The sequence below is a fragment of the Mytilus galloprovincialis genome, chromosome 2, assembly GCF_965363235.1.
Source record: "Mytilus galloprovincialis chromosome 2, xbMytGall1.hap1.1, whole genome shotgun sequence".
In the NCBI taxonomy this organism is placed as follows: Eukaryota; Metazoa; Mollusca; class Bivalvia; order Mytilida; family Mytilidae; genus Mytilus; species Mytilus galloprovincialis.
This window is the reverse complement of record NC_134839.1, coordinates 82,712,647-82,737,495: the sequence shown is the minus strand read 5'-3', so window position 1 is coordinate 82,737,495 and position 24,849 is coordinate 82,712,647. Positions and strand designations below refer to the sequence as shown.

At 31.1% G+C, this 24,849-nt stretch overlaps 1 protein-coding gene across 1 annotated transcript in view; it reads left to right on the top strand.

Moving 5' to 3' along the window:
• Positions 1 to 1,961: 1,961 nt before the first annotated feature.
• The window catches only part of LOC143064606 (reversion-inducing cysteine-rich protein with Kazal motifs-like), a 64,091-nt gene continuing 41,203 nt past the window's right edge, over positions 1,962 to 24,849 (top strand). Inside the window, exons 1-4 of the mRNA XM_076237539.1 lie at positions 1,962 to 2,140; positions 2,511 to 2,566; positions 13,911 to 13,985; positions 20,942 to 20,978. Of these exons, the coding sequence (XP_076093654.1) occupies positions 2,068 to 2,140; positions 2,511 to 2,566; positions 13,911 to 13,985; positions 20,942 to 20,978 (241 nt within the window). The 5' untranslated portion in view covers positions 1,962 to 2,067. The remainder of the gene's footprint in view (positions 2,141 to 2,510; positions 2,567 to 13,910; positions 13,986 to 20,941; positions 20,979 to 24,849) is intronic.

Here is a 24,849-nt window from a genome sequence, read left to right as displayed (position 1 = left end):
CCATCTGTCAGGAACAAATCTTAACTCATTTAGCTTTATGCATACGGCCTCTGCAGTTTACATTTTCATCGCTAAACTTTAGAACTACAGCGCTGGATTTGTCAACTCTAGCGCTTGACTTTAGATCTCCAGCGCTCGACTTAATCTACATCGCTAGATGCTCCAAATTCAGATATCAACTTTATATATTACTGCAGCTGTTTGAAAATTTCATTTGTTATTTGTATGGCAAATGTTGCTTCATTTGTTCGACGTTGTTGCAACTTGTTCCCGATGAAACTTCTTTCTTATGTCTAAATAAAACAAAACATAAGAGGAATGGTACTCTACCAATATTGCATGTGAAATCTGCATTAATTAGGGGTATTATTGCAAAGTGTGAGATCTCAGGCTCTATGGAGCATCCAGAGACATGCATCTTATTTATGTTAGTGATAAAGAAAAAATATGAAATCCATGTATTTCTATGCTAGGCACCGAGACGCTTCGCCGCAAAATAATTGTCCTTCGTGATGACATTAAAACATCTCAACCTCTGGCAAGACTGCATGTTCACGTTTTCGAATGTTTATTAGCATATGGTAATAATGATTATAGGCAACACTCTTTTCCACAAACACTCACCCCTTCCGCAAAATGCATAGCCAAACATGCCGGTGTACAGACGGTATTAGATCAGCATGGAACCTGAAAATACGTAATTAGATTAATCATATGATAGTTACCGGTATCACAGGCGCTTGGGTACAGGATTTGGATATTTTCCCCTTGTTTGCACAGAAAATGAAGTTTTCTTTTTTACTTACCCACGTTGAAAACATCCGTAGTTTAATACGTTACGTTGATTTTTTATGTACGCATGGTTAGTAAAATAAGGGACGTTTTCAGAGTGGCACTGCAAATTCAACAAAAACAAGACAAGCCAAGTTCAGTTGTGTTTAGTATGTGGTATAAAACAGAAAATTTAATATTCAGTCTGAGACTATGCAGTCTCAGATTCAGTGCAAACAATGTAATTGTGTTTATCCAAATCTTGTACCCAAGCGCCTGTAGTACTTATGTGTTACTTCGTAGTTGAACTAGTATATCCCAAAGAAATACTACAGAGTCTATGGCTGATCCAGAATTTTTCATACTGAAGGGGGGCTCACTGGCTGCAAAAGAGGGGACCGGGTACCCTGGTTCCCTTTTTATCCGCATCTGTTAGGGAACGACCATTTAACTTCAAAAGGGGTGGGTATGGTTTGTCCTTAAACAAATATTTTGATCCTCTATCTTAATAAAAAAAAAAAATGTTGTAAAGCAGATGACAACAAAAATATTCTGAATCCGGATTTCCCCAATACCTTTTAATGTTAAATTAAAAATAGAAATTAGATTAAATTAAAAGTGAAAAAAAAATATGACACACATAACCCGGCCCCCCCGAAGTTAAATAGTTGCACCCTTAGTTGCCTTGACAACTATAGGGGATTATCTCGGATTTTGAAAACCCCGGACCCAACGTCAAATTTTGAAACACGACTGTTCCGACATAAGTGGGTCCAAACCACCTCAGAACTTTGTCCTAGCTCGCCTGTTTAAACTTTATCAAAATCGTGTCAGATGCATGCAACATAAATACACCACCGATTAAGGATCAAGACTGTTCTCGTGTGTGCCTCATATTTTTACTAACGTACTGTGTTTATATTTATTTATTCTTTAAACTTTGATTGACAGCGAAATATTTTTAAAACGCCTTGTGTAGATCAACTCCAGCAAACTTTACTTTTGTAAACAAAATTTTTATATGCCAATAGCAACCACAAATATTTTTTTCAATATTATCTTTCTCATGTCCAATAAATCCACTAATTAAGACTCAATTTATCAGCGATAGAAAATTTTAATATTATTTAGCGACCTGTGCTATTGATTTTTGTGCTATTTTTACGTTTGACCTTTGACGCGGGAGTTGAACAGAACAGCCCATTGTTGTAGATTTTAACGTCGTCGGTAAATGCACACAACGTGCAAGTGGATTTAAGATATTTTCAGTTTAATCATGAATTACGTTGGGGAAAGATGTTCGGATTTACCAACATGATTTTGTTTTGTGTTTTTATATTTTTAGTCGTTCACAATTCACAGTCTCTTGGTAAGTAGTGTTAAATATCTTATGTTATGAATACAATACTGAATACACATAATTCTGTTGGCTCTAGTGTATTTAATCGAACTTGTATGTTTATAAATACGTTTTGAATGGACCTTTTGTCGTCTGTTTGTCGTTTAGGTATTAATAATTCAGTCTTTTGATTAAATAATCTTATATATAAACTGCAAACTGATTAAACTAGATTGTTAGATGAATTACACACTTTCTTCTTTGAAGTTGACATTTTCACGTGCAATACACTTTCATCTCACGCGGTGTCAGTTACTGTAGCTGAGCCGTCTGGCAAAGCTTACAAAGATAATTTAATAAAAGAATATATAAATTATTTCAACTTTATCTTTGTTTTCAGCATTTTCCTGCTGTGATACAGTGAAAGAGGAGGGATGCAAACGCGCATGCAAGCAGGTAAATGTTTTGATGCATTCAATATATCATGAGGAACTTTTGTTTTCATAGTAACAGCTTCATGTACAAAACTTCAAGCTTGTTTTTTATTTGATAAACATAAATGAAGATTTTATAAATTTATATATTTATATGTGTGTGTGTGTTATTGCACTATGAATCGAGAAACCTTTAAAATTTTGTCACATATTTGGTGATGTTATCAGTTGTGCCAGAATTTAAGAAAGACTGAATTTAAACATGATTTCTACACTTTTATGCATTTTTTATTGCTGTTCATATGCATATGCTAGACCATTTAAAAATTAATTTAAATGGAGCATTTAACATTTATTGTTGTTGTAAGATTTGTCAAATATAAAGTGCCCTAATAAATCAATTAAAAATTTACATAAATCTTAAAAACAATGTAAAAAAATCAGAATAAATTGTTTAAAGAATGTAAAAAAAAATCAAGAATAAATTGTATATATCTTATGATGTATGCATTGTTTCTTGGTTGAAGATTAAGATATAGATTTTTATAAATATAATTTTCAATTTGAATATATCCTTTTTTTAAAATTTTAAATTGAAAGTTACAACTACCACAATAAGTATTTTTTTTTTATCCTATCTCTGTTTTAATGTCAATAGACTGCACTTCTAACAATATATTGACATAAATAAAAGTAGAGGTCATTGTTCTCAGAATTAAAATGATTATTTTATTCAAGTAATCATATATTGTACTATGAAAGGTGTATGCATTAAAGACTCCAGGTTGGGTCCATACACATTTTTGGTTTAGATAATTAATAAAGGAAAGTTGTGCATTAAATTTTGAGATATGAGATGAGAAGGTTTGACCACTTTCTGTATTTTCTACTGTAAATTGCATACATCATGTGAATAATGCATTAAAAAAAATTCAAAAAGAATTTTCTTTCTTACAACATTTTTTTTGTACAAGTTGATAAAAACTAAAGATTATGCCTGACACTAGTAAGGCAATAGGATAATAGCTTGGCATTTTCATAATCTTTTGCATATGCACCTAAGGCATAATGCATTTTGTAATAGACTTGATCAAATCTTTAATGTACAACCGCTTATCGAAGACAGTAAAATTGTATGTCATAATTCGCCGAAAGCTTAACATAATAAAAGTAAAAAATGGGAGATATAAAAGACCATTTGAGATTGTGAAATTGATTCATTGCCAAAAATTCTTATTGTTTTATTAAATATGAATATAGCTTTTTCCATTAGCATGAGTTTTGATTTAATAAGTTGTTTCCTTATCTGTTGATATGACAGAAAGATGAATTACAATTGGTTTTCATCCATGTGTTAATCAGTTCTACAATCTCATTCAAAAATATTTCTATTTTCTTCATGTTTATAGTAGCAATTTGAAGATCAAATGTAATTTTGTTTTATGCTTGCAATTTGGATTGACTTCTGGTTAATATATAAAACAATAAATGAGTTATAATGACAAAACAATATATATTTATATATTAAGACAGCTCACAAACATAAACATGGGGTGGAGATAAACCTGTCTAAAATGATGAAATTTGTAGAAACAAAGAAACACATTCATACTCATTAGCCTGTTTAAGAGTTTGTAGCCAGAGAAAATGCCATATAAAGAGTACATGTACCCTCATTTTTTAGAAAAAGTACCCTCATTTTTAGATAGACTCTTGAATTTTAAGAGTCAATATAGGATGAACGGATCATATAAACTGGAGGGAAAATATGATACAAGCCCAAATAAAAAAATATATACGAGTCTAAATTGAAAACTAGGTTCAAACCGATGATTGCGTTGGATAAAAACCGCAATTTTTATACGTGTGCATGTAAAACAAATTTCGTTGTAGAAGGGTCTAAAAACAGCACAAACAACATTTTCCAAAAGACCAAAAAAGTGAAAAAGTATATTTAATCGAAACGCATTTGACAAATAGGTCGAACAACTGATGTTCTTTAACCCTGCTGACTGCCATTGGCGATTGCCAAATAAAATTGATCACAAGATGTAACAAAATGGATCTTAATATAAATTTAATACTAAACAGAAAAAAATTAAATTGTGGCCATGATGTTATGCCACAAACATACGGTGTCAATATTTTTTTAGTACACCAGATCCGGATTTCGACAATAAATGTCTCTTAAATAATGGTAGGGATCGAAACGGTATTTGGAAGGCCATATAAAGAGTACCCTCATTTTTTAGAAAAAGTACCCTCATTTTTAGATAGGCCCTTGAATTTTAAGAGTCAATATAGGATGAACGGATCATATAAACTGGAGGGAAAATATGATACAAGCCCAAACGAAAAAATATAAACGAGTCTAATTTGAAAACTACGTTCAAACCTATGATTGCGTTGGATAAATACCACAATTTTTATATGTGTGCATGTAAAACAAATTTCGTTGTAGAAGGGTCTAAAAATAGCACAAACAACATTTTCCAAAAGACCAAAAAAGTGAAAAAGTATATTTAAACAAAACACATTTGACAAACAGGTCGAACAACTGATGTTCTTTAACCCTACTGACTGCCATTGGCGATTGCCAAATAAAATTGATCACAAGATGTAACAAAATGGATCTTAATATAAATTTAATACTAAACAGAAAAAAATTTAAATTGTGGCCACGATGTTATGCCACAAGCATACGGTGTCAATATTTTTTTAGTACACCAGATCAAGATTTCGACAATAAATGTCTCTTCAGTGATGTTAGGGATCGAAACGGTATTTGGAAGGCCATATAAAGAGTACCCTCATTATATATATATATACATTTAGAAAAAGGAATTTTTTGGGCCAATAAAGCTATTGTGTAAGTCAGAAGATTTGCAGATTGCAAGTGGTATTGTTCAGTGAAAATCTAATCTAAATATTTATTAGATAAATTGTTATGTCGGACTCTCTAAAAGAAAATGAAAATAAATCTCAATTTTCTCTACATTAAAAACACCCAAGTATCAAATTCAACTATTACATATTCAGATACCATAAAATTTCAATAAATTTTAAAATCTCATAAATAATTTGATTCAGTACAGATATGGTTTAAAGCAGTTCCTATCATTTACCTTTTCAGTGATTTAATTTAAATTTCTATTTTGTAAAATTGTTTTAAGCCATTTATTCGTACACTGCCTTTTTCAGCTTCGATGAATACTTAAGGCTATCTAAGTCAGCCCATCTTTACCTTTAGAGTCGAAAAGCCATCAAAAACTGATTTGTTGGGTTGAAAGTTGTGTTACTATTCTGTAATAAACACGCCCCTGAAATACCTCGATGATTGCTCGCTGTAAGTCATTTACTTCATTTCCATATCTTTAGTTGTAGTGAGAGAACAACTATGGAAAAATCTTTCAACTGAGTTTTTCTTTGTGAGATTAAATTATTGTGTACAAACTAGGAGCATTTGTTACAGTGTTAGTTGTAAAAGTCTCTCAAGCTGTCAGATCATAGGAGCAAAGAATAGAAAAATCTGTAGTTAATCTTAATGCACTTAATTGTACAAATGAAGAAAATTTTCTAATCAATATGAATTCATTTATTTCTTGCCCGAAACTTGTTTTTCAGTTTTAAATTTTGTAAAGAAACTTGACAAGTTACTCTGAACTAATTTAGTAAGATAATTGCATATGTCAGGCGCTTTGAATGCTATCACATATATATATGTTGTAAAATCCCATAAAATTTTGCAATGTTAACTGTACCACTGTAATTATCTGAGGATGGTGAATTGTTTAGTTATGGTGAACTTCATGCAGCCAGAATTGTCTATATTCAGAGTTAAAAATCTGTTGTTTCTCATTTGCAAGGTTGCTTTATATTAAAATGTATATATTAGCTTTACAAATGTAATCTCAGTTCGGAAATTTTAAACATGGCAATATATAAAATTACTTGTCCATATGTACATGTGAAGTTTGTTATTTGTTTTCCATGGTTTTAAGATTGCCATGCCATTGACATTAAAGGTCCTGAAATATTTTCTGCTGCGTAGCAATTGTACATGAAGTTGCATACTTGAATAAAGGACTGATCTTTTCTTTGGTGATCTGTTTAGTAGGTAGATTATTTCTTTGAAATGTGTTAATCATGTCTTTTTGGTCTTCGCCTAAACAAGGACAATCTGATGCAGTTATAGATTGAATTTTGCTCTTATTCTAAAATTGAATAATGAGTCCTCTAAAGTTAAAGATGAAAGTTCTTTCATAATTGGGACTTATATAACTTATACATTTTAGTTTTGTTATTAACTGTTTGGTAGTTATTTAAGTTGGGCGTCTTTAAAGATTAAAAGCCTGAGGAAATTTGCAAGTTCATTTCCATGTAAATTTATCAAGTACATAAATATGAAAAGTTTTTTAAGGTAGCACAGTAAATATTACCTTATGACATTTTGATGTAGGCATTCGACATTATTAATGAGGAACTTGACATCATAATGTTGAAAACACATAAATATAAACTTTTATCTGAATCTGATTTATTAATTGTACTACTTGCGGACATATTTATAACTAAGAAATTATAGCAGAAAAATAAAATTCCTGATTGGTTTATCATCACACTATATAGAAGACAACAGAACTTTTGGAACCAGAATGTACTGTCAGTATGGATGCATTTAAACATGATCAGGGAGTTTCTCAATTAGTCCATCTCTAAAGGATGAGATCATTGGATAACTTTTGAACTCAGCAGAAAAATCTTGGGGCTTACATCTGCACAAGCCTTTGAGATGGACCAGTCGAGAAACTCTAAAGCAAAAAATGTCAATCTTTTCCTTACAGCCGATTCTACCTTTCCCTGCAAACTCAATGCAATGGGCTGTAAAATTTGCCAAATTTTTCTTCCAGTTAGTATTTTGCCAAACTTTCAGTATCATAAGGGTTACAGAATAAAATTGTGTATGAGTTCTGAAAACAATTCATTTTGTTTAGATTAGTAAACAAAAGTATTAGTCACTCAAAGCCACTGTTATTCTGCCACATGTTGATACCAGGTTCATGTAAATCTTTTTTTTTAATCTCTAGTCTTTGTATTGGTTCAAATTAAATGATTCAAGCTGAAAATACACATACACACTCTTGTACAGATGGTATTATAAGAATAATTATTTGTTTTCCCAGGAAAATATATTTCATTTCAGGATATCATTAATCATTTTTTCCCAATAGTTATTAAAAAATCCAATTGGGCTGAGAATGTTTTGACTTCTCATGACATTTCACTATTGACAGACCTAAAATAAAGCCTAGGATTAAATTGTCATAGTATTATAGAAAAATATGGCAAATTTATCATCCTATAATTGGTATTTTGTATTGATATAATGATGGGGGTACATAATCTTATTGCTGACAGGAATTTAGCCCATAGAATATATTGCATAAGTCAAAATCAATTCTGGGGAATTTATTGTGTTATCTGTTTGTTTGCAGAACAGCACTGTTTGAAATGATACTGGAAATTTCAAAATTTTTGCAATGTTTTTATAATTGTGAAAATCTTTATTGTTGTCAATTCTTCAGAAATCTAAACAATTTTTATAATGCTCCAAAATTTAAATTTCTTGTAATTTTGGCACTTATTTGTCTTTTTGTGTTGTCAGATAGGAAATGGAATTTCTCAATTTTTTTTATTAATCTTCACAGAATTTGTTTGCAAGACCTCACTTTAGATGTTTATCAAATCATATGGTTTTTCCACTTTCAGTATCATGCGGAATCCTGCATAGTTTGAAATTGATTTTGACAAAATACTCTAGTGTTCTTTGTAAAACGGTGTTAAATTCCATATGATGTATAAATTTTCAAATTCCCTGCTCTTAATACTGTTGACAATTGTCATAATTTCTGAAGTAATAAAATTTTCATGACTAGAGTGGCTCAATTTTCATGAGGGTTTTGTTAGTTAAATTTTCATCAGGGTCTCCCTGTTAGTACTGTCACCTTACATGCCTAAATTTTCATGATGAGGTTTTACAGTTTCCCTGTTAATACTGTCAACCTATAGGTTGGTTAAATCTTCATGAGGGTTTTCCTGTTAATCATGCTGTCCCCTGATATTAGTCAGTTAAATTTTCGTTGGTGGTTTTCCTGTTAATACTGTCACCTGATACCTGTAGGTCAGTTAAATTCCCATAAGGGTTTATATGTTAATATTGTCACCTGATTCAGGTGGGTTAAATTTTCATGAGGACTTCTGTTATTTATTGCAAATTGATAGATTGATTTCACTCCAGTCCTTAATGCACAGAAGAGAATTATGGGAGGCAATGAAACAGCAATCCAACAATGAAGACATGAAGAGTGTATGGATTTAAGTGTTTATTGTTATCTGTAGCGTGATGCTGAGTGTTGTTTAATTGTTTCATTGAAAATTTCCCCTTTTTCCTCTTCTTTTAGACAATAGACATATTGTTCTGAATTTTTTTATTACAGTTTTATTTATCGTGATCTTGTAATACACATAAAGAACAAATTAACACTAGTGTTTTGGCATGCATGCATAAATTTATATACATCTCACATCACCCGTAAAATTGGACATTCATTTGCTAAGTACTGGGGAAATATAAAAGCACTATTAAAAATATCATAGGCAGATCCAGGAGGGCCTGGGGGCACACACCCCTTCCCTTTTGTGGGAAAAATTTGGTTGATTATATTGGGAATCACTGAAGCATGACTGGAGCAGGCCCTTAGGTCAGTCAGCTGCCCCCCTTATATAAAGTTCTGTATCCCCCACTGGATATATATATATAAATTTTGCATAGTTTTGTCCCTTAGTGCAGTGTATAATAAATTTAACTCAGCAAGCAGAAAGTAACCACTTCTATACAACATGTAATTTGACCACAGTAGATTATTAGGAGTATATATACAGTGAAGACTTGCATTCTGATAGGTCACAGATGGTTGGGAGAATATAGACTTGATAGCACCTGGATTATACTTACTATATAACCCAGGTGTTGCTTTAATACTGTAAAAATGAGTTGTGTCAGTTTGAGTGTGTGCCATATGGCCTGCCAGAAATCTGATGTTTATGTTGAAATGAATGATTGTCAGTTCAGTTATTTAATACTTTATATACAGTGAAATGTAGTAGTTTGTGAGTGGAGTGACAAATACAGCAGTGTATCGGTGAAAGAGAGAAGTTGGAAAGGAATTTAGATAGAGAGAGTCAAATATGTTGTCTTCATTATTAACGATGAATAACCATATAATGCAACATATGTTAAAGAAGATTATGAAATATTTCAAACAATACATTTGTGATGATAAGCAATTTTGTTGAGAAAAATAAGTTCCTACCACCTCATAAATAATGAACATGGTATCAGGTGTGACTTTGTGAAGTTAATATTTTAATAAACTGACAGTGCGGTCTGATATTACATCCCTAGAGTATTCAATAATCTTAGACAGGACATCAAATTTCAACATTATTGCCATAATCATTTTAGATAATATCATAAATTTCATAAGGTATACTTTCTATTTTTAATATGTGAAAAAAAAGAGTAATGCAGAATTATTAGCATACAAAATTTATGTTAAATGATTATGGATTAAATTACATTATTAATAAAATTTGCATTGAACCTAAATTTTGTGAGGTATGACTCCAGCTTCTTGAGATTGTTTTGTCGGAGTTATCACATTACTTGATTTATGTTTTGAATTGGTTTATGGGGATCATGTGATCTTGCATTTATGTCCCAGGTGTGAAAAATAGGTGTTTAGTAACAAAGGGGACTCACATGATATAACTTACTAATCTGGTCTCATATGGGAAAGAACTTAAAGGGACAGGATCTATGTAGCTGTTGTTATACTGTCTTCCTGAATCTGACTGTATACACATGGCCAAAAAATGTATTGCTAACTATGTTATGCACATAAATCTGGAGTTGGGCTTTTAAATTATCTTTGATACAATTTCAAGATGCACTCTTACCAAATTTATAGTTGTGTGGATACACTGCAATGCTCTCAGAGCTTCTATGAAATGTTGATAACAATTGTCTTTTCATAATGTAGCAACCAGTCTTTTTGTACCATTTTCATCATTCAATGGTTCTGTAACCTTATCTTAAAAATTTACAAAAATGCCTTTAGGAATATAAGATTTCTTAATATAAAATATCTAATTAATCTGTAGCATCAATCAATTGGCTTTTGGCTGATCGATCAACCTATGAAGATGGCTTTTTACTAAGAGATCAGTCCCCTGCAGACTCTATAGAAATTAATAAGTTGGAGATAATGTGATCTTTTGATTACAATCTACCAATACAATTATTATCCTAGAAATAACTTTCATGATTTATATAATTGTTACAAAAACCAGCAGTTGAATAGCAAACTAAAAGATTGCAGTGCAGTCATATTGTTTTTGTTAGATAATCTTAAATTTGGAAGATAGAAAACATAACCAAATGTACTTCTACATGTGGTTCATTAGTTTGTATCATAATAAATCACAAAACACCACTTTTTGAAAGAATTTGACTTGAATATAATTTTCCATGTTTCCCCCTCATTCTATAATTTAAAAATTTTCCATTAAATTATCTGGAGGCACTTGTATTTTAAAATGCACAACAGATGTACATTTTATTTCTGTCTGCAGGGTCTTGAATAATCTTTAGAATTTTGAATTAATAGACTGTAGTTCAGTCATGTACTTTATAATTTTAAATGTGACTGCTTTTTTACAGGAACTGTAAAGTAATAATAATTTTCTATGACTCAGTATTGTCAAAATGTGTATGCGTATTATATGACCTGTGCAAGGGATTTGACATGTAGGGGTCATACTGTCTGTTTAATATTTTGTGTCATGTATGAACTTTCTCTCTGACTGTTCCTAAAATAAATATGTCAACAGAAACCGGCGGAGGACATTTGAGCGCATTGATAGGACATATTTGAGCGCCTGATTTTTAACCCATTTTAGCGAAAATTAGAATTGTCAAAGCCCATTTAAGCGAAATATTTCTAACCCTTTTTAGTAAATAAATAATATATATAATAAATTTAAAACATGTTTAATAGACTCAAGACAGCACAATATAAAACATGTCCATTAAATTACAGCACTAAAAAGCTCAAGACAGCACAACATAAAACAATATAAAACTTTTCAATTAAAATACAGCACTAAAAGTCTAAAAGGTTAAATCAAATGTTAAAAGTCTGTTCTAGCCTGGAATTTATAACCTAGAGAACATACGTAAAACCCCTTGTACAATACTGTTCATAGAATTGCATTAGGAACTGTTCTTTCTCTTTATCTTGTCTCAATTGTGGTACACATTCCTCTATGCTTCATGTCTTTATATATGTTGTTGTTTGTAATTTCATAATAGTATCGAGGAAATTTAAACATTAAACCAAAATAAATTACTGTTCATGGTATATATAGTAAGGTGAGCATTATTCAACTAGGTAAATTTTCGCTAAAATGGGCTATCGAAAATCCAGGTGAGCGGATTAATCTGGCGCTGAAGTGGGCTCTAGTATCGGCGCTCAAATGTCCCCTAGAAGTTTTAATTTTTTTGCTCAAATGTCCTGCGCCTACAGAAACAAACCAAATCCATTGTACTAAGGTATCAAACAGATAGTGTTTTATTTGTGGACATCAGAACTTAGACACTTAGAGATTTCAAGTCAGTTTTCCATAGCCAAATATAGATTCCAAGATTTGTTTCAATGTATGAGTCTGCATAATTTTTTCTATCATCTTTCTGAGACCTACTGTAAAGTTAGTTGATTATACCAAGGGGACATTAAGAACTAAGAGTTGAAGAAAAACTGACTTATGTTATTTAAAAGGCACAGTTCCAAAATCACTACATACAAAACTTAGCAAAATGAACCCCACCAAAACAAAACATTTATTAATCAGGACAGCTCATATTATTTGTACATTTCTCAGTACCACTTTGTGGCTTTTGTATGGGGTAGCAAAATTATCTTATAGTCAATCAAATTCATAATTTCCACAAATTTAAAGGATAATATGAGTAGAAAAAGTTGAAATTTTTATTTTGTTTTGCTATAAAGTGTATCCTTGCCTGAATCATGGACTTTGTAAAGACTAGCACAGGGGTGTTCCATTTAAGTAATTCACTGTGGCAGGGGGAAATGTCATTTTGTAAGACATTTATTTCTTACGGAAGTGTTATGAATAAAAAGTACCAAAGTGTTTGTATGGAGGATTTAACACTTGAATCCTCTTTTGATTTACATATTTGGACATATTAAAATAACATTTGCCCATGTCACCCTATGACATCCAAATTTTGGGATGTGTTTTATGTTGCTAGCTTGCAATTTTCATCCATTACTGGTATTTGTTTAATGAATAAATTATGCTTTGACAGTAATCTGATTTATGTTAAATTGACAATATCCCAAACAATGCCTATGAATGCCATGATTAAACTTACAAAAATGGCATGTAATCGCGCAAAACATTACAAATGATCATGGTAGTTATGTATTAGATATTTTCACTCAGATTAATTCAAAATGTCAGTATGAAGTTGGTTTTGCAAAGTAGGTTTAATACATGGAAGATCAAATGTGGTGTGATATGACAGGGGTATTCAGGGGTTATAAAAACAGCTGACCTAAACTATTATTCATGAATTATCATCTCCTTTGATCTTTGGGAAAATGATTCACCTTCTTTCAGTTATTGTTTCTTTATCTTATGTTTTTCTTTGATTTTCCTGTCAGACCATTTGTCTGCTAAAATTTTTCTAAACCTCTCTTCAAAATATTGTAGTAAACAGAATAAAAATTTGATTTTAGATCGAGTATTCTGAAAAAGTATTAAAATAAATTATACAAAATGACATGATATATGAAATCTTTTTCATTTTCTCATGGTTTGCATCCTGTGGCGTGAATACAGAAGCTTTCATTTTTTCACTGAGAAAAATTTCGAACCTTTTTTTTGATAAATACAGATGTGGTGTTCAGATATTAACAATGAAGGAAATGTTTGAAATTGACAAAAATAAATATGAATGTATATACTATATATATTGATTCAAGAAAATAAAACCCCATTCTGGTTAGGGAAAGGTTTACCATTACAGATCATCTGTAGAAAAGTTAATTAACTCAATTTTTTTTTTCAAATGACCACATGGTCCACTTTGTACAGAGTAAAATGTGGGCTACAAGATAGTCTGATTCAGTTTGACTGTTCACATGAGTTCAATACATTAAAGTCTTTACACGCTATACATAGAGCCATATTATCAACCAGTGTTATATTTTCTATTTCAGATGGTAATAACAGGCAATCAGATTGAACAGATAGAGCAGATTATTAAGACATCTAAACAGTGTAGATCAGATCAGGTATGGTACAGTATACATGAAGTACTAAAAGTCTAAGCCTATACAAGCAGGTTTCATATGATCTACATTATTGAAACCTTATACATTTGGCTAAAACCTTTTTAGTCTAAACAAAAACACACACGCTGACAAATGAAAGATTGAAAATACGAAAAGCTTTATAGTTTAATGAAGAATAATAATTTGTCATTGTTTTATAAGAGTTATTCCCCTTTAATGGGGAGTAATGGTATGATAAGTTACAGTTCATCAGAAAGGCTACTCACCCGTCCCCCATGACATAATTCAGACACTGAGCCCACTTGCCTTGGCTTTGGACTAGTCTGTGATTGAACCAACACTTTCTGCACTTAGAGCTAGCAAGCTACACCAAGAACCCCAAGACACACTGTACATATTGCAATAAGGAACAACTTTACTTGTATTTTGGAGAAAATACTGCCTTATTGTCTTATAAGTCAGCCAGATAAATCAAATAGAGCTAGTTGTACAAAATAAAAGTCTCTTATGAGCTGATAAGATATAGGTTTTTGAAGAACTGTACATCTTACATGTTTAGGTTGACAGTTGTTTATCATTGAAGAGAAAGATTCTTTGCTATGTCAGAATAGCCACATATGGTGAAAGAATTTATAGAAGATTAAATCTGTAGTGGTTGTTTGAATATGATAATAAACAATACATGCACTTATTTCATATAGTTACCTCTAAGCTTGTAAAAAAAATCAGTAATTATTAAATCGATGATATTAGCATAAAATGTCAGAGAAAAATACAGGTCATATTTGTAATAACAATGTAAAGTTTCATTATGATTTAAACCAACTCTATTTCAAATTCATTCCTATTGACAATGCCAAATGAGGCATTCTGCACTTAAAGGTACAACAAATTGAATTCAAGTGATTTGCAACCAAACTACCACAGCCTGGCTAATCAACAGATTATGTAAATGCACTGAGGTATTTGAAAGGGAGTTTCTTTTGTATGGGGTTCACTACCAGGGACGTAGAAGTAAAACAAGGTATTTGGTACATGGAGATGAATTACTTAAATAGTAAACATTGATGTAAATTTAAAGTAAGGGTGAAATCAATTTCTGTAAATGCCACAATTTCATTTAAGATTGTATTTGAAAGTAATATGAATAAAAATATCCTCAGTGCTAAATTTTGAGCCTTTATCATGTAGAACCACCTTCAACTATTTAAGCTAGTTTTTGGAATTCCAAAAAAATGAACGTCTGCAGCTGCTTATGAAGAAATGGCATTCAATTTTCTAATATAGATATAAATAAGAACTGCTTTACCATTATTTTAATATTTGTAAAACACATTTGAAGTTGTACCAGAAATCTTTCATGTGTTTACCAATTCCCTCCCAAATTGCCTTCTATTTTAATTTCATGAAGAGCTGTTTATTATTACTTGTTATGGGTATCAGGAGTGGAGCAGGAATTTACTTACTTGCTGTAATGCTTGGATTTCATTGGAGATTATGTTGCACTAACTTCTCTTTGTTATGTTAGATGTTGATTATTGTTTCTCTTCCATATTTTTTCCTTACTTAAGATCCTCAAAATTAATATTTTGAGTTAACCCATTATATTGTATTGTAATGGATTGTAATTCTATAGTCTTAATGCACATTTAGTGTGACAAAAATGCAATTTCATGACAGTCTGTTACTGTTCAAGTGTATTATATCCTCCTAAAAGTTACATGAAATTGTATACAGATGTAAGTTACATTACGAAATGAAGTAGTAATAACATAAAGTTATAATGAATACAATAAAACTATTATAATGTTATCTCATGTCAATTAAATGTTCAGCTGTTTCATGAGAGGATTTTGGCAAACTTATACATTTTGAAAATTGATAATTTTTCCTGGATTTCTGATTCATTCACCATTTTCATGTCCCCAACCTCCCAATATCCCCCGTCTTTGAAAAATAAATCTAATTTACAACACATCCGTGATAAGGCTTAATAAGAAAAGGTGACATGTACCGCATTGTAAACTTGTTCCAAGTTAGTAAAACACTGTATTCATCAACTATACTCCAAGGACATGTGTATACCTGATATAGCATTTTTCCACAATCCAAAAGCATTCATTCAGCAATGGTGGATCCAGAACTTTTTATAAGAGGGGCTCACTGACTGCCATAAGAGGGGCCTGCTACAGTCATGCTTCAGTGATTAGCTATATAATCAACCAAATTTTTCCCATGAAAAGGGGGAGGGGCAGGACCGTCGATGTTCAGGGACTTTTATAGCTGTGTATGTTATATGGATTTTGCTCTTAGTAATGGAGGTCTTACCTTTGCAATGAATATTGTTGCAAAGATTATTTATTTCTGTGTCCATTAGAGATCAGTTTATAAATACCTTGAGTTTCCATACTCTTGACTTTGACAAATTTTCCTCAGTATGAATTACTGCTGTCAGAACTTTTAAGATCCCATCAGGTTTATTAAGGGTAATCATTTTATTGTCTGTTAATATCCTGTCACGTAAATATTATCATCAATTTCCATGGAAACAAAAAGCCTTACAAATGATGGAACCATATTGACAGAAAAAACCTGAATGAACAATTTTCTGTTTAAGTCAAGTTATACTTTACATTGATACACAGTTACTTAGAAAAGGAGGAAGAAATGTGATAATAATTTCCAGGGCCCAAATAGATCAGAACTGGATAGTTTTGGGAAGTCATCCATCGTAAAGAAGTTAAATTTTTAGAATGGGGTACTCAGCAATATTGCATTAATTGAACAATTTGAGCCCTGTTTATGTTCAAAGTTTTATAATAGTGGTATTGTAGGTATTTTGAACAGACTCATGTCTTACACCTTTAACAAATATTATTTAAATAAGTCCATTATAAAGAATATTTCTAGACTCTTGTCTTCCCCTGTGTTCCAATAATTAACAATCATTTCATGTAGGTAATTAATGTAACTTCAATTCAATCAAAAAATGCATTACAAATGTTGAAATATGAAATAAAGGATTAGGTGTCCTCCCCCTCACCCCTCTTATCCAAATGAAGTTCTTCCTAATATATTTTTGAATTGACTGTAGAATAACACTAATTGTTAATATTAAGCTTATGCATGTAATTTATCAACTCCCTTCTGTCAGGTACTACCTGCTGAAAGACATTGTATTTAATTAACCTTTGGCGACTGTACCTCTGGCCAAGATTTATTCTGATATCTATGAGTCTTTTTAACAGTAAGATTATTTCATGACATAAGATTTCCGGCATGTCTTTTTAATTGGAATAGAATAATATTGATTTGTAAACGGACTCACAATTGATAGCAAATTGATAAGATTTGTAAACTAACACACCTTTAAAAAAACAGGGTAAGAGCTTTTGGGCTCCTGATGTTCATTTTAATCAAAACACACTACCCTAGGTTTTTCAAATATTTTATTGGGAATTAGGATCAAAACTGACAGACTTTTTGATCTTTGAATGACAAATTATATTTCTAAGTAGGTTGAAAATTTGATTTGACAAAATCTTAAGTAAAGACGAAATATTTTTGAAGATATTGAGGGTTCTTTTAAATGACAAAAGAGATTAAGGAAAGATTGATACTAAATTAATGATATTTTGGTATGAGATTTTAAGGAAATAAAGAGGTTTTTTGTATGTATTACATGTCTAAGCATTTTCATTATTTTTGTAAATTCTTCAAGTTGGTCCATTACATATTGATTAAAAGTCCAGTTTGATATTGGAAAAATGTCAGTCAGACAGCAACCCAACAATTAAAACCCTCAAAAATAGGCCAGAGGTCATCATAACATTGCCCTCAATCAAGGTGTAGCCATATTGTTGTTTATGTGCAAATAATAGTACAAGCTAAATAAGAAAATCATGGGATAAAAAAGGGGAAAAAATGACATTTCTTGTAACCTGAATGATTCCGTTGTAAACCCTATAGGTTTCAGGGTCTCAACTAGTAAAAATACAACACATGTTGTGTTAGGCTCTGATCCTGTTCATAACGTTAAAGTATGTATTAGTTTTCTGTTTTGCTTTTTCCAATCATATTGTGTTGTAAAATGATGCCCTTTATGGGTTCTTGATTTGATTGATTTATCAATTTATAATTTTAAACAAAATTTTTAAAATAAGTTTTTAGGTAATAGAAATTTACTGCCAACAAAACTTTTGTTGATAAATGACTTTTTATCTTTTCACCTGATTTACGCAAGAGAAAAGAAAAAGTGAGATTGATTCCGATAATACAGTAATAGAAAATAGAACATTAAAAAATAACATTCTTCAAGGAGATACACATTTTTTTGTTAATTTTCTTTTACAAATTAAAATAAGAAAACTAGAATATTTTTGACATGTGAAATAATCAAGGCTTAGATTGCATTTAACCCTGAAAACCTAGAGCACTATCAAGACTTCCTGTTCTGGGATAGATTACCAGGGGAGATACAAGCCTTGTTAGAGGGGAGTTTTTTGTGCCTATCTTGATAAATGAAGAAGTACATACATTTTCTTTGTTTTGATTAGATTTACATGTTATTTGTGGAAATTCTATGAGGGAATCAAAGGAGGGGTCTTTAAATGAACATTTTAAAAGATCAAAATCGGGTTTAAGCTAAATTTGCATGTTTAAAAAAGTACATTTCAAGTTATAAAACCTCATTTAGCTGTCCATAAAAATTCAGGATCTTTTTTTATAACCACAGTGTGCACATATACTGTGGATTTATTATTATTCATTAAATACAAATTTTAGTGGATTTCCATGGATACGAAAAATTATACCCACTTAAAGAAATGAATCCCCAGTATATTGTTTATTTCAGTTGTTATATATTATATAATACAATTTGTATGCTTTATTTTCAATGTGTGTTTCAATGATGGCTTTAAATAATAAGTTCCCAGTTATTGTTGCCCCAGATGATGAGAAATCAGACTTGTAGCTGAACAATTGAATTACTAGTATATATTAGTCATCTGCAATTTGACCAAAGCTTCAAATAATGGAAACATGTCTTCCTAAATCATGTACAGTTGATACCGATAGCATCTAATATGGCACCAAAAGATAGAAAATACCAGGCAAATTGTTATTGTTTAAAGGATACTTATAAATGAGGTTCCAGAAGGGTAAATGCAGGAAAATACAATTGATTATGCTGAGGTCTTGTATTGGGAAATTCCAAATCTCTGGTATTTAACTGGGGCATTGAAAGAAAGAACCATAACTAGAATAAGCCAGTTTAATAATGGTGATTGTAACATTAGATAATCTGAAAATAAACTTTTGATTAATGAAGTCACAATGTGTTAATGAATTTTTACAATAAAACTTGTCTGCCTTTTAATTTTTTACAATTTTCAAAATTGCATAAAGTTATTGGATTTGAATCATTTACACCTCATTTACAATATTTTGATATTTGCAGATTTGTTATTCTTGAGTTATAGGAAGTGCATTGTTTAGATAAGGCAGACTTTTTAATGGGGTTATGCATTCACATATGATAAAGTAGATGTTTGTCGTTACTTCTTATATTCATATTATGCAGTTATCAACTTTCCTTTTGAATAACCTCACATAAACAACATACACACACAAATATATACACACTAACTAGATAAATCACACCTGTCAGTTTGGTATTCTCAAAGTACTTCAAAACATAACAAAAATTATTTTTAATTAAATCTGTATGCTAGTTGACAGGAAGATGAATTAGCTTAAGAGATATGTACAGAGTCATTGTGTTGATGGCTTTTGTTTGAGGATCTGCAAGAAGAGTAATTCCTAGCTGATCTGTTAATGATTTCTTATTCAGTAGGCTGTTGTCAGAGGCAGATTTAGGGGGGGGGCCAGGGGGCCCGGGCCCCCCCTTTTTGGGAAAAAAATTTGGTTGCTTATATAGGGAATCACTGAAGCGTGACTGGAGAGGGCCCCCTCTTAGGTCAGTCAGTGGGCCCCCACTTATGAAAATTTCTGGATCCGCCACTGGTTGTGAGACATAGTCAAAAAATTGTACTATAATTATTGTACATGTATCTTCATACTTTGTTCACATTTTTGTTCAACTTTACAAAATCAAACTAGTATTAAGTTCTGTCTACAGTAGGCATGTTCATACATAAAAGCGGAAATTTCACAAAGTTGAATAGCCAGTTGATGGCAGTCAGTTGTTGTGACACAACATAAACAAAGACATGTAAACAGATAAATTGTCATTATGGCCATTAATCACTCAATGATTACAATTTGAAATGTTCAATTTCTTTTTTGCCAAAAAAAAATCAAATATAAAAAAATAATCAGGAAATACTACAATTTTTACATAACTCATACTTTAACACTCAAGTTATCTGTTGGTGGCCGATCAATAAAGTATCAAAAAGAATTCTTTAAAATTGCAAGTAAAAGGGAAAAGTTAAATTTTAATAAGTAATCCTGGACCCTTAATAAATTCATTATAACTTAGTGTAAAGACCTTTTTATCTAATTTGTAAGAAGCTTATCACCCCACACAGTCAACTTAGGTTGAAACTATTCATTGAGACTTTATGCAATTTGACAACATGTCAGGTTTAATTTTTGAAATTGATTGTGGAAATGATCAAATATAGGCCATAGTCATAAAATTTTGTATGCAAGGCCATATTAAACAAAATTAGAAAATAACAAAACAAAGCATCCCTAATATCATCTGGTAAGATATATGTACAACCATGTATTGACTCCCCCCTACCTTGCGGTATAAATATTCACTTGTTGAGAACAGTTGAATATAAACAAAACTTTAGCACATTAAGAACTGCAGTGGGGAAAATGGTGTACCTTTCTTGTCCTTAAGTTTTTCTATTTGTCTTTCAAATTGAGTTTTGGCGTTGAATACTTTCTTGTCCTTAAGTTTGTCTATTTTTCTTTTTCAGATTGAGTTTTGGCGTTGTGTGAATACATCTGTTCCAGGTAAGTTTGGCCACCTTTTTGTTAGTCTCGTACCACGAAGGAAACTTCAGGTTTGCACTCTTCATCAGTCAATTGGGCAATTCAGTAGGGGACTATGTATTGCCATGCAATATTCTTGGAATGCCTGTTATTAATTGATTTCAATGATATAACAAAAAGAGACGTCTTAGTGTTTTTGAAAACAGCTAACTGCAGAAAACATAGATCTCTGTGAAAATTAAGACCATGTCATCTTAATTACTAATACTAATATTTCTGAGATTGGTAATTAGTACTATTACTTAATAGAATCAACAACAAAAAAACACTATTACTTGAAATAAGTAATTGAAAAATTATACATCAGGAACTATGCACGTTCACCTTTAAGTGCTTGTAGTATTAGAAAAAACATGACAGTTTATGGGAATGGAAAGGATGTATCTTTTAAGTGTCAAACAAATCAATCATCTAAAAAAAATAAAAAAAACAGTTACTGAATTTCAGGGACTGGTTGGATATTCCCTAAAGGATATTAGAGAGTGTTTAATATTTACAAGGAAATTACTAAATCACATTAACTTAATTTAATTAGCCCTCAAATGTCTTATATTTTAATAAATTAACCATAAAAAGTGATTTAATTAAACTAAAGAATGCATGAGTCATGTTCCTGATTAACTGTCCATAACTAAACAACAAAAATGACCTTTGTTGGTGTCTGTAGTTCTGACATAAGACGTCTCTGAAGGAAAGTCTAAATACACTGTTTTGAAAGTCATCTTCCATATATGGAGCAATGATTAATAACTATTCAAATTATAATCTTTATGATATATGATGATTATAATTAGTCTACCTTCTTACTACCAACTGTTAATTTGAACACCAATTTGCTATTTACAATTTGTAAAATCCAATAGACAAAAGCTTTAATCTTGAAGGCTTTTTTACATGTTCATGTACATAGAAAGCAATTTTTTGCACAAAAAGTCAGAATAATGGCTGTGTTTGGACAGACATGGCCGTCAGGAAAATGTCATTTTGATGTAAACATTCAGTCATGTAAATATTAAACATGCCCTATCTTCATGATCTTTTCATCTGATATGCTGAATTTAACATTTATATTTTTTTATTCACATTGTATATAAACAATTTGACAATAATAGGAGCCATGTTGGGTTATTCTTCTGATTGACTGGCAATGTTTTATCTGAACAACAACCAAAGTTTAAAAAATATAAATCTTTTACTTAGACTGAAGAAGTTTTATTTGATTTAATTAAATATATGGAAACCATCAATTGGAACTGGAATGATAAACATAAGCGACTAATATTGCAGGTTATTTTTCTAAGTAGAATGCTTTAATAGCCTCATATTTGACATCATTGACTTGAATACAATATTATGTTGCACACTTTTGGTATCTTTTGTTAATATTGCCTTGGCCAGAGAGTGTTTCTAGGTGAGCTGTCTGTAATAGGCCTCTTGGTACAAAATGTATTTCTAAGAGTTCCTGATCAGTTTACCCATGAGTTTTTGACAACATTGTTAAGCTACCAGATCATATATACGTCATTAAGATATTTCCAATTCATTCCAGTAATTATTTATAATTTTCATATTATATACAATAAACACATTTATATGATAAATTAAAAGCAACTTTATCTGTCTTCTGAAGCGTGTATGTTATTCCTAGTTTAAAATTATGGAACTCTGGAGGATACAATCTGCTTATGCTTACCCTTCAGAAGCACAATACTATTAGATCTCCACTCAGTTTTTGGTGTGGATTGGGTTGCTTACCCTTCAGAAGCACAATACTATTAGATCTCCACTCAGTTTTTGGTGTGGATTGGGTTGCTTACCCTTCAGAAGCACAATACTATTAGATCTCCACTCAGTTTTTGGTGTGGATTGGGTTGCTTTGTATTTAGTTATAATAGATATGTTGTACTTTGTGTACTGTTGTTTTGCCATTGCATTGTCAGTTTGAATTTTCCTCTTGTATATTACATCTCTCTTTTGTTTTTTTCTTCTAAATAATGCCAAGAAAAGTTGATTTCTAAGATCTGTCACCTCTTTCATCATCAATCTGACATAACCAGTTCTGTCATTTTCTTCGGTCATTGCTCTTTCTTCTGGATAGGAACCATAGACAAGACAGAGGATGGTGACCCTATGAATCCATCGTGTCTTTTCAGTTCAATGTTTCAGGTATCCTACTTTTATCACTTCCATGCTAAATGTTGGTTTATATTTAAATTTTGGTATACCGGTACATTATCTATATATTTCTTTTGAGTCCTATAAAATGAACTAATTTTTGGCCAGTCTTACAGTAGATATGCTTACAGAGTAGAAATATTAAAAGATTAATTTTCTGTGAATGAGTGAGGTTTATTATTAATTGATAAGGCAACAACATCAATTATTTACACTCATTTTTCTGTATCTTGACATTGCATGGCATTTAGTCAGGAATTATGACTCTCAATATAGTCTCTTTATGACATGAATTATAGAAATATTGCCACCAAACTTCCATCACTAAGTATGTATCTTGGTGGAAGACATGATGTATACTTACTACAGAGAGGGAAGAATTATGGTTTTAATATTTTTTGCAATGTCTTCAGCAACTTTTCACAATATCTTCAGCAGCATTAATTAAGTATTAAATTACAAATTAACAATTTAATTTTTGTGTAAGATGGCAAAGTAGACTTATTGAAATTAATGCACAAAAAATAAGAGTCAATGGATTTAGAAATGCATGGTAATTGTTGCCCATCTTAATCTCCTCACAATACAGTATGTTTAGGACGAAATTATTGGAATTATTTTTAAGTTTTCCTTTATTTGCATTAATATTTTGGGTCTTTAATTGTACTTTAAAATATCTTATATTATTTGAAAACATAAAAGTAATTTCATACAATGGGAATGGCTTGTACATGTTTTAAGTAACCCTTAGTCAAATTATGTTTCTGCAAAAATTTTCAAGGAGGCCTAATTAGCAATGTGAATAATTCAACAATTATCTACTTGAAACTGACAAGTGACGCCTTTTATAATACATATTTTTGTCAGTCTCTGTGACAAACCAATAATGAAAGGCCTAATTGTGTTCAATTTAATTCCCTAAAAGCTCAAGAAGTATGTTGACTTTTCAGCAAATGAAAAGTGAAAGTTTGTCAATGGGCTTAAACAAACAGCCCAAGGAAGAGGCATTGTACCAAACAAATGTTTAATACAGTAGCAGATAGCTGTTTTAAATGGACGATTATTGTAACTTTAAAAAGATGGCAGTAAAAAGCAAATAGTGTGTCCATTAGTGTCAACATTGGGTACCTGGTCAGCTTTATTTAGCTACTTTAATTTAGCTGTCAATTGTATTTATTTAGTTTGTCAATACAGTTTAGATTCACATTTGTTTTGCAACTTTTGATGTTTAACTGGTTTATTTTTTCATGTGATTAGAGGGGGAATCTTTTTTTAAAAGATCTTTTGTTCATTTATACAATCTTTTTTATTGAAAGTTTTCATCTGAGATTTAAAGAGTTAATTGTAGTCTTTAATCTGAGAGGTCAAGGTGTTTGTGTGTTGTTAACAAACAAATTATGTTTGAATGGAAGTGGTCAGTTAAAGAAACTCTCAACTACTTATAAATTCTTTACAGGGACATTTGTGGTTTTCCTCAATATTTTGTTAAGCATTTAAGTGATGTACAGGCAAATTGACTTCAACCAATTCAAGTGGGAACTTTTAACAAAGGTTCTAAAGTTGCAAAAAGTTTGAAAAAAATTTCAGTATGTTCTCAACCATGATCTAAAAATGTAAAGAAAAACTTGATAATATTTATTTTGTTTTTTTCTTGTGT